Source organism: Boleophthalmus pectinirostris, unplaced genomic scaffold, assembly GCF_026225935.1.
Source record: "Boleophthalmus pectinirostris isolate CB_2022bp ecotype Guang Dong unplaced genomic scaffold, ASM2622593v1 HiC_scaffold_16, whole genome shotgun sequence".
Taxonomy (NCBI): domain Eukaryota; kingdom Metazoa; phylum Chordata; class Actinopteri; order Gobiiformes; family Gobiidae; genus Boleophthalmus; species Boleophthalmus pectinirostris.
In genome coordinates this window covers 35054861-35066605 of record NW_026571095.1, presented here as the reverse complement: position 1 = coordinate 35066605, position 11745 = coordinate 35054861, and the positions used below count along the sequence as shown (strand labels likewise).

The window sequence follows — 11745 nt, the reverse complement described above, 5'->3', positions numbered from 1 at the left end:
ACTAAAACCAGGACTAAACCAGGACTAAAACCAGGACTAAACCAGGACTAAAACAGGTCTAAACCAGGACTAAACTGAAACCAAAAACCAGGACTAAACAGGACTGAACCAGGTCTAAACCAGGACTAAACCAGGACTGAACCAGGACTAAACCAGGTCTAAAACAGGACTAAACCAGGTCTAGACCAGGACTAAACCAGGACTAAATCAGGACTAAGACAGAACAAAACCAGGACTAAACCAGAACTAAACCAGGACTAAACTAGGACTAAAATTGGACTAAACCAGGACTGAACCAGGACTAAGACAGAACAAAACCAGGAATAAACCAGAACTAAACCAGGTCTAAAACGGGACTAAACCAGGACTAAACCAGGACTAAAACAGGACTAAACCAGGGCTAAAACAGGTCTAAACCAGGACTAAACCAAGACTAAACCAGGTCTAGACCAGGACTAAACCAGGACTAAACCAGGACTAAACCAGAACTAAACCAGGACTAAACCAGAACTAAACCAGGACTAAACCAGGTCTAAAATGGGACTAAACCAGGACTAAACCAGGTCTAAAATGGGACTAAACCAGGACTAAACCAGAACTAAACCAGGACTAAACCAGGTCTAAAATGGGACTAAACCAGGACTAAACCAGAACTTAACCAGGTCTAGACCAGGACTAAACCAGGACTAAATCAGGACTAAACCAGGACTAAACCAGAACTAAACCAGGACTAAACCAGAACTAAACCAGGTCTAAAATGGGACTAAACCAGGACTAAACCAGAACTAAACCAGGTCTAGACCAGGACTAAAACCAGGACTAAATCAGGACTAAACCAGAACAAACCAGGATTAAACCAGGACTAAAAACAGAACTAAACCAGGACTAAAGGAACTAAACCAGACTAAACCAGGTCTAAACCAGGACTAAAACTGAACCAAACCAGGACTAAACCAGGACTAAAACAGAACAAAACCAGGACTAAACCAGGTCTAAAACAGAACTAAACCTGGACTAAACCAGGTCTAAACCAGGACTAAAACAGAACTAAACCAGGTCTAAACCAGGTCTAGACCAGGACTAAACCAGGACTAAATCAGGACTAAACCAGAACTAAACCAGGACTAAAACAGAACTAAGCCAGGACTAAAACAGAACTAAACCAGGACTAAAACAGAACTAAACCAGGACTAAACCAGGTCTAAAATGGGACTAAACCAGGACTAAACCAGACTACTAAACCAGACTAAACCAGTCTAAAAATGGGACTAAACCAGGACTAAAAACAGAACTAAACCAGGACTAAAACTAAAAGGACTAAACCAGGTCTAACCAGGACTAAACCAGGACTATCGGTAAACAGACTAAACCAGTTCAGTTCTAGCTTAAACCTGGTTTATCAGATTTTTTTTCATTTGGGGAGACAAATAATGAAGAAATTTTTTTTTTTTTTCATTTTTAATGTTGGTTTTTTTGAAAACAAATGAACAAACACACACAGATTGGTGACCTGAGTCTGGGTTCAAATCACATTACAACCATGAAATAATCTTAATAGCCTAATGATAATTTAACAGAATACTAAAATTCCATGACTTTTCCAGGATTTCCATGACCGTGGGAACCCTGGACTCATAACCGGGATTCTCGAGCACATGTAAACTCACTTTATCATCACATTCTATCTGCAAATCTGTAAACCAACACCAGCAGAAGGAGGTCGTGACGCCGTCTGAAACCCGACAACCCAATAACATCACCATGACGACGAGCAGGTAGCCGCCGTCCGACAGTAAAGTTACGAAATGCAGCTTTTAAACTCTTTCGTAATCCCTCTCGTCCTCAGATCCTCTCCCGTCAGACCACCACGGGCTGGATCTCGTGGTTCTTCAGGTGCTCGTGATACAGGTCCCTGTCGTTGAACTTCTCCGCGCACACGCCGCAGGAGAACGAGTGGTTGGCGTGGCCCTCGCAGTGTTCCTTTAGCCGGGCCGCCGAGCTGAAAGTCCTCTCGCACTGGTCGCAGGACAGAGAGCCCGGGTGGACCAAGCGCTGGTGGTTACGCAGAGTCGACATGTAACTGAAAACCTACACAGAAACAAAACATACGATGCGTTTAATGGTGGCACAGTGGAGAAATTAATTTGACAGTTTTTTTTACCAGTTTAGTTCAGAGTAAACACATCCCAAGCATTAACAGTTGAGAGGATTTCAAGACGTTAATAGCGTTCATTGAAAAGTATTTGAATGTACAGTATTTTTTGGACTATAATCCTCTAATTTTCTCAAAAATCAACAGTGCGTCTTATAATCCGGTGCGAGTGTTACGGCTACCGGAGTCAGGAACCTCAAGGAGTAATACACAACGCCGGGCGAATTACACCACGATCTGCGGATGGATCGGTCTCGAGTGTCTTCCGAGCTTTCACCAAGGCCGGAATTGTTAAACTCAGACGCTGAACATGAACAATATGATGGATTTGTGCATGAAGAATGAACTGAAAAAGTGAGTGTATTGTTTTGTATTTTATGTGTTACTGAACAACTGAACAATGTTCAGACTAGGGACGGGCATTCGATGAAATTTTCTTAATCGATCGTCGGAAGAATTAACGATCGATTATCGATTAATCATTGACGTTTTTATATTAAAATGATCATCATTATTATTACTATCTGCACTACTAATCTGCATAAATAAATTCAACTTTACGACATATAAACCGTAACGACTCTAGAGCCACATCAGCCCGTTTGACATTATAATGTGTTTAATTCAGGTTTGTTCAACTCTCACAGAAACAAAACTTAAAACCACATTTGCATAAACTAAGCGAAGATAAAACTCCAGCTCTTGTGTCGCTGATGTGGTTCAATTTCTGTCGGATTAAAAGACATGACTCAGGTGAATACAGGTTAGTGTGACCAGATTTGCGTTTGTCAAAACCAGGACAGCGTACGGGGGGAGGGAGGTGGGGACTCGTCATCCACATTGAGCGACTCTCACCTGGAAAAACTTTTTCCCACTGGACACAGAAACATATGTGCTGCTTTATACACTGTGCACATGGACTCACACTTGTCCCGAACGCAACAGAAAGTGTGGAATTTCTTGTACAAATCATCGTTAAATACACATTTGTGCTTCGGTTCGTTACAGACTGACCCACTGTTTGTGTCTCGCTCCTTCTGATGCAGAGACACATGTACACACCTGTTTGGTCACGACACACACAACAACATACATTCGGTTTGTCGATTAAAATTAACATAATTGATGAAAATCTTAATGATCAATTATCGATTAATTGATTAATCATGCCCATCCTTAGTTGAGAGTATTGTGAATGAGTTGAATAAAGTTTGACTTATCTGTTTTGTTTCGCTCCATGTGCCTTATAGTCCGAAAAATACGTAAGTACGTACCTGTAGTGAACCAGCAGCGTGAATGAATTTTATTATTGTATGTTGCATACAGATATACAATAGGTCAGACTACAAACACAAATTAATTCATTTAAATATTGTAGTCTGCCGTTTCTTCTAGGCTTTACACAGAAATTATTCCAACTTATAAATATTTCAATTAAACACTCATTTGAACTTGTGATCATCATTACACCAGAACATATCAGGGCACTGGGTGAACATTCAATCAAAGGATTCCTGAATACTTGGCTCACACACAGTTTTTGAAACTTTTTGTTTGTTTTTTTTAGTTCAGTTTTTGACGTCATATCATGAGATTTTAACAAACCAAGAAATGCAGCATGTGCAGTTCAAAGGAAACAAGATCTACTGATCCTACCTGATCAGTACTTCTGCCTCTCCATCTGTCTCTCTCCATCTGTCTCTCTCTCTGTCTGTCTGTCTGTCTCTCTCTCTCTGTCTCTCTCTCTCTCTCTGTTCTATTGCTGTCTCTCTGTTCCGTCTCTCTCTCTCTCTCTCCCTCTCTCTTTCTTTCTGTTTTCTCTGTCTGTTTCTCTCTTTTCCTCTCTCTCTGTCCGTCTCTCCCTTGGTCTGTCTCTCTCTCGCTAAAAAGACCAATACAACAAAAAAATATCTTCACTTTCTTCTCCCAGCTCACACTACTCGTACTGTTTACTGTTGTATTTAGATTTTTCTACTGTATCTTTACCTTTTCACACTGGTCACACGGGTACGGTTTCTGCGCCTGGTGCGTCTGCTCGTGCCGTCTGAAGTCGCTCACTCTCACAAACTCCTTCCCACACTGGTCGCAGGTGTAGGGCTTCTCTCCGGTGTGAAGCCGAATGTGGATCTTCAGGTCTGTGGATCGGACAAAGCCTTTGGAGCAGAAGTCGCAGATAAACGGGCGGGGGTCGGTTTCGTGGTGCGTGCGGAGGTGGATGGTCAGACCGCTGGAGTAGGAGAAGGCTTTCCGGCACAGAGGACACCCGTACGGTTTCTCGTTGGTGTGGATTCGCTGGTGGATCTTGAGCGAGCTGGAGATGGAGAACCGCGAGCCGCACTGGTCGCAGCTGAAGGGTTTCTCCCCCGTGTGGACGCGGAGGTGGACTTTGAGGTTGGCGGCGCGCGTGAAGTTTTTCCCGCACTCTTGGCAGGTGAAGGGGCTCTCGCCGCTGTGGGTGTACTGATGCGCCTTCAGAGTGTTGGGCCTGGCGAAGGTCTTACCACACTCCTCACAGCCAAACATGGTCAGGGCTGAAGGTCAGAGTCTTCGCTTGGAGTTTCTGTAAAAAAAGATAAAAGATGAATGAATAAAACAGTTTCTTGGCCTGTCACGATATTTACTACACGGGCTTAGATCAGGGGTAGGCAAACTTTTTTACTCGTGGGCCACAAAGGGTTTTAAAATTTGATGGAAGGGCCAGACAAGGAGCAGATGGATGGAGTGTTTTAGTAATGCACCTCATAAGAGAAAAAAAATAACATGGGATATGTAGAAAACATGTGCTTGAATTTCAATTGAAAATCATTACAAAGCATTACAACTTTTACTATTATATTTTTATTAAAATATATTTATTATTAAAGGGCCGCATTTGGCCCCCGGGCCGTAGTTTGCCCACCCCTGACTTAGATCGTAGTTTTCAGACTACAAGTCACACCAGCCAAAAATGCGTAATGAAGAAGAAAAAAAACATACAAGTCGCATTTTTGGGGGAAACTACGAATAGACATTTCCTGTTGAAAGTCAAGTTCTAGTAAAAACAATAGAAGAGAGAACAACAGAACAACGTCACATATGAACAGTTCTTCTTCAGAACTATAACATAAACAACAGAACAGAACAAGTTTAACAAACTCTCCATCTCACTCCAAATCACTAAATCCATTAAATTCTTCATCCTCGATTCCTCTGTCACTTCTGGCAGGATGGTTTCGGTGTCACTGAAGTCCAGACTTTGTCCGTCCTTCCAGTGACTTCAGGAAAGTTTCATGGTGCATCCTCCCGGTGTCACAAGTTTCTCTCTCACTCCAAACTCCAAACTCGTTTTCAGCTGCAGATTTCACGACTCTGCAAAATCTGATTTTGTTTTCGGGGGCATTTGTGTTCAGTCTTCTCAGTCGTCTTTATAAGTTTGTTTAAGTGTTAAATTGTTCAGTGGTGCAGAAGTAATGGTGCGATCGACTGACATGATACAGACAGGACAGAGGCTCTTTCTGCAGGAGACATGCGCAGTAGAGCCAAGTGACAGTGGTACAGGAGGAACAGGAGCAGCAGATACTCACACACAAGACTAGAACCTCTCACCGCTTCACTCAAACATTTTAATATAGAAGTCACACCAGAGTATAAGTCGCAGGAAACAAGCAAACCATGAAAAAAAGTACGACTTATGGTCCAAAAAAATACAGTAGTTAAATATATGAAAACTGGAATGATTTGGGAATCAGTATTTCTCATGTTTACAATTTCTATGCAAAAATGGGGAGATTTCTGTTGTACTACAATAACATTTGAGCTGTAAAACATCGAACAAGTGACTTCTATGGACAATTATTGGTATATTTTGATCATTTATTTGTTGTAATTCATGACAGGTTTAACTTGACCCTGTTGGAGTGTAACTCTTTCCTACATTCTGATACTTTACTTATTTCAATAGTCCCTCTAGTTTCTGAATAAGAGACTTTTGAATGTAAATAATCTGCCTGTTTCCCTCTCATTACCACTTGACCAGACCCATATCTCACCTAAAAATAAAATGAACTGAACTTTGAGCTAGTTCTAAATTAAAATTGTGAACTATGAACATGAACAGTTCACTTTGACCATGTGTGAACTGAACTTTAAACTAGTTGATGAAAAGTGTGAAGTTGCACAACACGGCAAACGAACGTGCTGCAAGTAACACAAAGTTGGGACAGTCATTTTCAAATTACCAGACGTCCGCAGTTTGTACTTATGGGTTGTACTTAAAGACAGTGTTGGGGAGTAACAGATTACATGTACCGGAGTTATGTAATCAGAGTACAAATGATGAGTAACTGTATTCAGTTACAGTTACTGTTTCAGTGAGTGGTAATTGGATTACAGTTACTTGGTGTTACTTACATGGTGGTATTTTCCCGTTTTCACATTTTTGGGCTATTTTTATTTTTTTGTAATTCCACTCATTGCCGGACATTAAACCAGGTCTAAACTAGGTCTAAACCAGGTCTAAAACCAAGTCTAAAACCAGGTCTAAAACCAGGTCTCAAACCAGGTCTCAAACCAGGTCTAAAGCAGGTCTAAAGCAGGTCTAAACTAGAACTAAAACCAGGTCTAAATAAGGTCTGAAACCAGGTCTAAAACCAGGTCTAAAACCAGGTCTAAAACCAGGTCTAAAGCAGGTCTAAACTAGAACTAAAACCAGGTCTAAATAAGGTCTGAAACCAGGTCTAAACCAGGTCCAAAACCAGGTCCAAAACCAGGTCCAAAACCAGGTCCAAAACCAGGTCTAAACCAGGACTAAACCAGGACAAAACCAGGTCTAAACCAAGATCTAAACTAGGTCTAAACTAGGACTAACCAGGACTAAAAGGTCTAAACCAGGTCTAAACCAGATCTAAACCAGATCTAAACCAAGGTCTAAACCAGGTCTAAACCAGGTTTAAACCAGGTCTAAACTAGAACTAAAACCAGGACTAAAACCAGGTCTAAATAAGGTCTAAAACCAGGTCTAAACCAGGTCTAAAACCAGGTCCAAAACCAGGTCTAAAACCAGGTCTAAACCAGGTTTAAACCAGGTCTAAAACCAGGTCTAAACTAGAACTAAAACCAGGACTAAAACCAGGTCTAAATAAGGTCTAAACCAGGTCTAAACCAGGTCCAAAACCAGGTCTAAAACCAGGTCCAAAACCAGGTCTAAACCAGGTCTAAAACCAGGTCTAAAACAGGTCTAAATCCTGCTGCGTGAACCGTGTCTCCTCTTCCTCTATCAATAATATTTTTAATTTGGTTCAGTAAAATCTGAACTTTTCATTTGCTTTTATCAGACAAAACATCTTATGTGAAGATTTCCTCGTCTTTGTTTCTCTACAACAAATCAAGTAATCCAAAGTAATCAGATTACATTACTCACTTGAAGTAATTTAATGGATTATGTTACAAACTACATTTTGGGGTATGTAATCTGTAATCTGTAGGGGATTACATTTTAAAAGTCACCTTCCCAACACTGCTTAAAGACTTATGATGCACTGTAATATATTTTATCTTCTGCACAGCTGCCCTTTCGTCTGACAGCGAATACACACGGAGATCTTTGTACACTTCCTTTAATGATGTCGCAGCGTTAATTCACATCTCCAGGGTGACAAACGGACAAAAAGGATGTGAGAGTCTGTAAGTGTCTAGCAGAGGGTTTCTGAGAGTCTGAGAGTCTTGTCAAAAGGTTAAGTATTGTCCATTTATAAACGTTGTCTTGAGCTGATAAGTTTTACCCTGGGGAATCTTCCAGAGTATTAAGTATGAAATGAAAATACAGTGAGATTATTGTTCACACTGAGAGAGTTTATCATTTCTTTAAAGCTGCATTGTGTAAATTTTCTGATGGAGATGTTATCGCTTTGTCTGAAATGTTTCACAGTGCGGCATTAAACCTTTCCATCTTCACAGAGACCAAGTTACAAGTTACAGGTCAGATGTGTGGAGAGGCGACTCCGCTCACAGTCAGAACACCTCTTTTTCTAGGTATTTATGAGCTATAAAACCACCTGTAATCAGTGTTGGGGAGTAACAGATTACATGTACCAGAGTTAAGTAATCAGAGTACAAATTATGAGTAACTGTATTCAGTTACAGTTACTGTTTCAGTGAGTGGTGATTAGATTATAGTTACTTGGTTAAAATAAATGGATTACACAGAAGTATTTTCCTTTTTTCACATTTTGGGCTATATCCCTTTTTTTTGGGGGGTAATTCCACTCATTGCCGGACACTAAACCAGATCTAAAACTAGGTCTAAACTAGGGAACTAAACTAGGTCTAAATCAGGACTAAACCAGGACAAACCAGGTCTAAAACCAGGTCTAAACCAGGTCTAAACCAGGACTAAACCAGGACTAAACCAGGTCTAAATCAGGTCTAAACCAATGTCTAAACCAAGGTCTAAACCAGGTCTAAACCAGGACTAAACCAGGACTAAACCAGGACTAAACCAGGTCTAAACCAAGGTCTAAACCAGGTCTAAATCAGGACTAAACCAGGACTAAACCAGGACTAAACCCAGGTCTAAATCAGGTCTAAACCAGGTCTAAACCAGGACTAAACCAGGACTAAAACCAGGTCTAAACCAGGACTAAACCAGGACTAAAACCAGGTCTAAACTATGTCTCAAACAGGATTTAACAAGACTAAACTTCTTCTATCAATAATATTTTTAATTTGGTTCAGTAAAGTCTGGGCTTTTTATTTTCTTTTATCAGACAAAACATCTTATGTGAAGATTTCCTCGTCTTTGTTTCTCTACAGCAAATCAAGTAATCCAAAGTATTCAGATTACATTACTCACTTTAAGTAATTTAATGGATTCCATTACAAACTACATTTTGGGGTATGTAATCTGTAATCTGTAGGGGATTACATTTTAAAAGTCAAATCCCAACACTGCCTGTAATTGAATAAATGTAAGGTAGAGCTGTTTAATGTCACACTGTGGGACATTCCAGGCAGAGGAATGACATCTCCAGAGAAATGAGGAGGTGAGGGACCCCCGGAAATGCGAGTTCGGGCAACAGCCAATCAGAGAAGAGACAGACATTCTGTGTTGGCAACGATTCCCGAGATCGAGGATTTAAAGCCGGAACAAAGAGAATGTTTGATGAATTTTATCAAGGGGAAAGACGTTATTGTTCTTCTTCCTACAGGATTTGGTGCATTACATACGTCACAACCAAACAGCAGCGACTGGTTAAATAAAAAAAGTACCTGCCTACTGTCGAGCGAACGAATCCTAATGCTGCGATGTCACACAAAGTTTCTAGTGAAACCGGCTGATGAATCAGGTTTGAGGCTTGAGTGCTCCAAAAATGTCTATTTTCAACTACCCCCTATCATCACCTGTGACTCAGTGTTGACTAATTGCAGATTTAAAAATAAAACAAAAACACAACTCAGTTACACTAGGGGTTAAAAATGTCACATGGACAATTCAAATCCAAATCATGAATATAAAACAAAATATAAAAGTGAATACAGTGAAACTCCACTGAAGAGGCGGAGTCTGTCAGGTCTGCAGTTCTGAACAGGTTTAGAGTGACCAGATTTTAAAAATTCCAAACTGGGACACACCCGGGTTTGGGTTGGTGTAAATAAAGATGTGAAGAGCGTGTAACACGTGCATTCTCGTGTCCCGTTGTTGCTTTTTTTTTTTTTTTTTTTTGCTTTATGGTCATTCACAAACACTGATTTAGGTATTTCAAATAGATTTGATACAATAAGTTCAATAAAAAACAAGCACTAAATCATGTCTGTGATACTAAGTCTTTGTTAAACTACTTCTTGTGCAAAGTTCATATGAAACACAAACATTTTAATCATCAAAACAGTGAAAATGTCAAATGTGACGCATAAACGAGTTTCCTTTCTCTGAACAAACAACAAAACTGTAGCTCTGTAACAAAATAATTTAGTAAAATAAATAAAAAAAAAATACTCTTGGAGATATATTAAGGCTGTGCAATCAATTGAATTTTGATTTCTGAGTCATCTCAAAACTCATATAATCCAGTTGAAATGCTTAACAAAGTTTATCTGGGGATATTTTTTATATAAATATCTATATATATATTTTTTTTTAATAATCATGGCCATACCGGTTTGTCAAAGCCTGATCCCGTCAGATCTCAGAAGCTCAGCAGGTCTGGTTAAACTTGCATGGGAGACCAGAGGGAAAATCTGGTGCCACAGGGGGGCGCCAGTGGCAATAACTGTCGTTGTGTCCTTAGGCAAGACACTTCACCCACATTGCCTAGTATGAAACTGGTGTGTGTGTGAGTGACGGTGGTGGTCAAAGGGGCCGATGGTGCCGTTTGGCAGCCTCGCTTCTGTCACTCTGCCCCAGGGCAGCTGTGGCTACAGTAGTTTACCACCACCAGGTGTGGAGTGAATGAACAATGCTCTGTAAAGCTTCTGAGTGTCCAAAAAAGTGCTATATAAAACTGATGCATTATTATAGAGATTGTAGAACAGCTGGATATACGGTTTATTTTTGATAATTTATGTCTATTTCATGTTCAAAGTATGTTTTATTCATTTTATTTTTTATACATCGCAAAACTGCTCTAAGGCACATATTCGTAGCCTATATTTCGAATTTTAAAGTTTTGCGTAAATTATCAATAACAAAGTGCTGAATAAATGCATCGTGTAACTAATAGTTTGACTAATCGTGATAAAGATTTTTTTTCCATATAATCGATCAGCACATGATATCGATACATTAAACAATATGATGTGTCAATATTTCAACTTTTTTTTTTATTAAATTGTGATAGTCCTGTTTTAGTCCTGGTTTAGTCTTAGTTTAGTCTTAGTTTAGATCAAATTAGTCAAAAATATGGACACCTGGGACATTTCTTGTATAAAACTGGGACATATCAGTGGTTTTGGATAAATCTGCTGGGACAGGGGACACAGGGCGTTTTTTTTTTTTTTTTTTTTTTTTTTTTTTTTAAACAAAAAAAAAAAAAAAAAAAAGTAAAATAAACATCTCTACGTATGCGGTAGTTCAGTAAAAATTACCAGACCAAAAAATTAAAATTAAAATTAAAAAATAAACAAATTTGACAGAACATGGCGTCGATGTTTTGACCACGTGACTCCTAAAGCGACAGAAGTAGCTGCAGCGAGACACAGTTCGTTTCACATTTAGCGCTAAACCCGCACACTGACGAGTCAAATCTCCGCAGCCTGACTCAAAACTTACGCATTTTCACCGGTAAAAACGACAAGACACGAGCAGAGAGCGGATGAAACACGGACCCGTGACAAAAACAAGCTAACGACGCTAACCCCAAACAGACGCGACCGCAGAATCACGCATGTGCACACGTTACACTGCGCAGGAGCATCCAGCGGTGCGCAAACACAAACCTGAGATGCGCAGATGGTCGTCCGTAACAGAATCCACGTGCTTTTGGGTTGTTTTTAAAGACAAATGTCCCAAATGTCAGAGACGAACCAGAAGTACACCGCTCTTCTTCTACTGCTGTAACAAAAACAAAAAAAACAAGCGCGCCCCCTGGAGGATGTTTACTGTCAGTACAAAATAAACT

The 11745-nt window shown here is 40.0% G+C and overlaps 1 protein-coding gene across 1 annotated transcript; it reads right to left on the bottom strand.

Moving 5' to 3' along the window:
• Nucleotides 1–1548: 1548 nt before the first annotated feature.
• Nucleotides 1549–11710, bottom strand: LOC110168034 (gastrula zinc finger protein XlCGF49.1-like). Its single transcript, XM_055151482.1, has 3 exons — nucleotides 11564–11710; nucleotides 4139–4712; nucleotides 1549–2088 (listed from the first exon to the last, which is right to left on the bottom strand). The coding sequence occupies exons 2-3, from the start codon at nucleotides 4673–4675 to the stop codon at nucleotides 1858–1860; spliced, it is 768 nt and encodes a 255-aa protein (XP_055007457.1). The 5' UTR covers nucleotides 4676–4712; nucleotides 11564–11710; the 3' UTR covers nucleotides 1549–1857.
• Nucleotides 11711–11745: the final 35 nt, after the last annotated feature.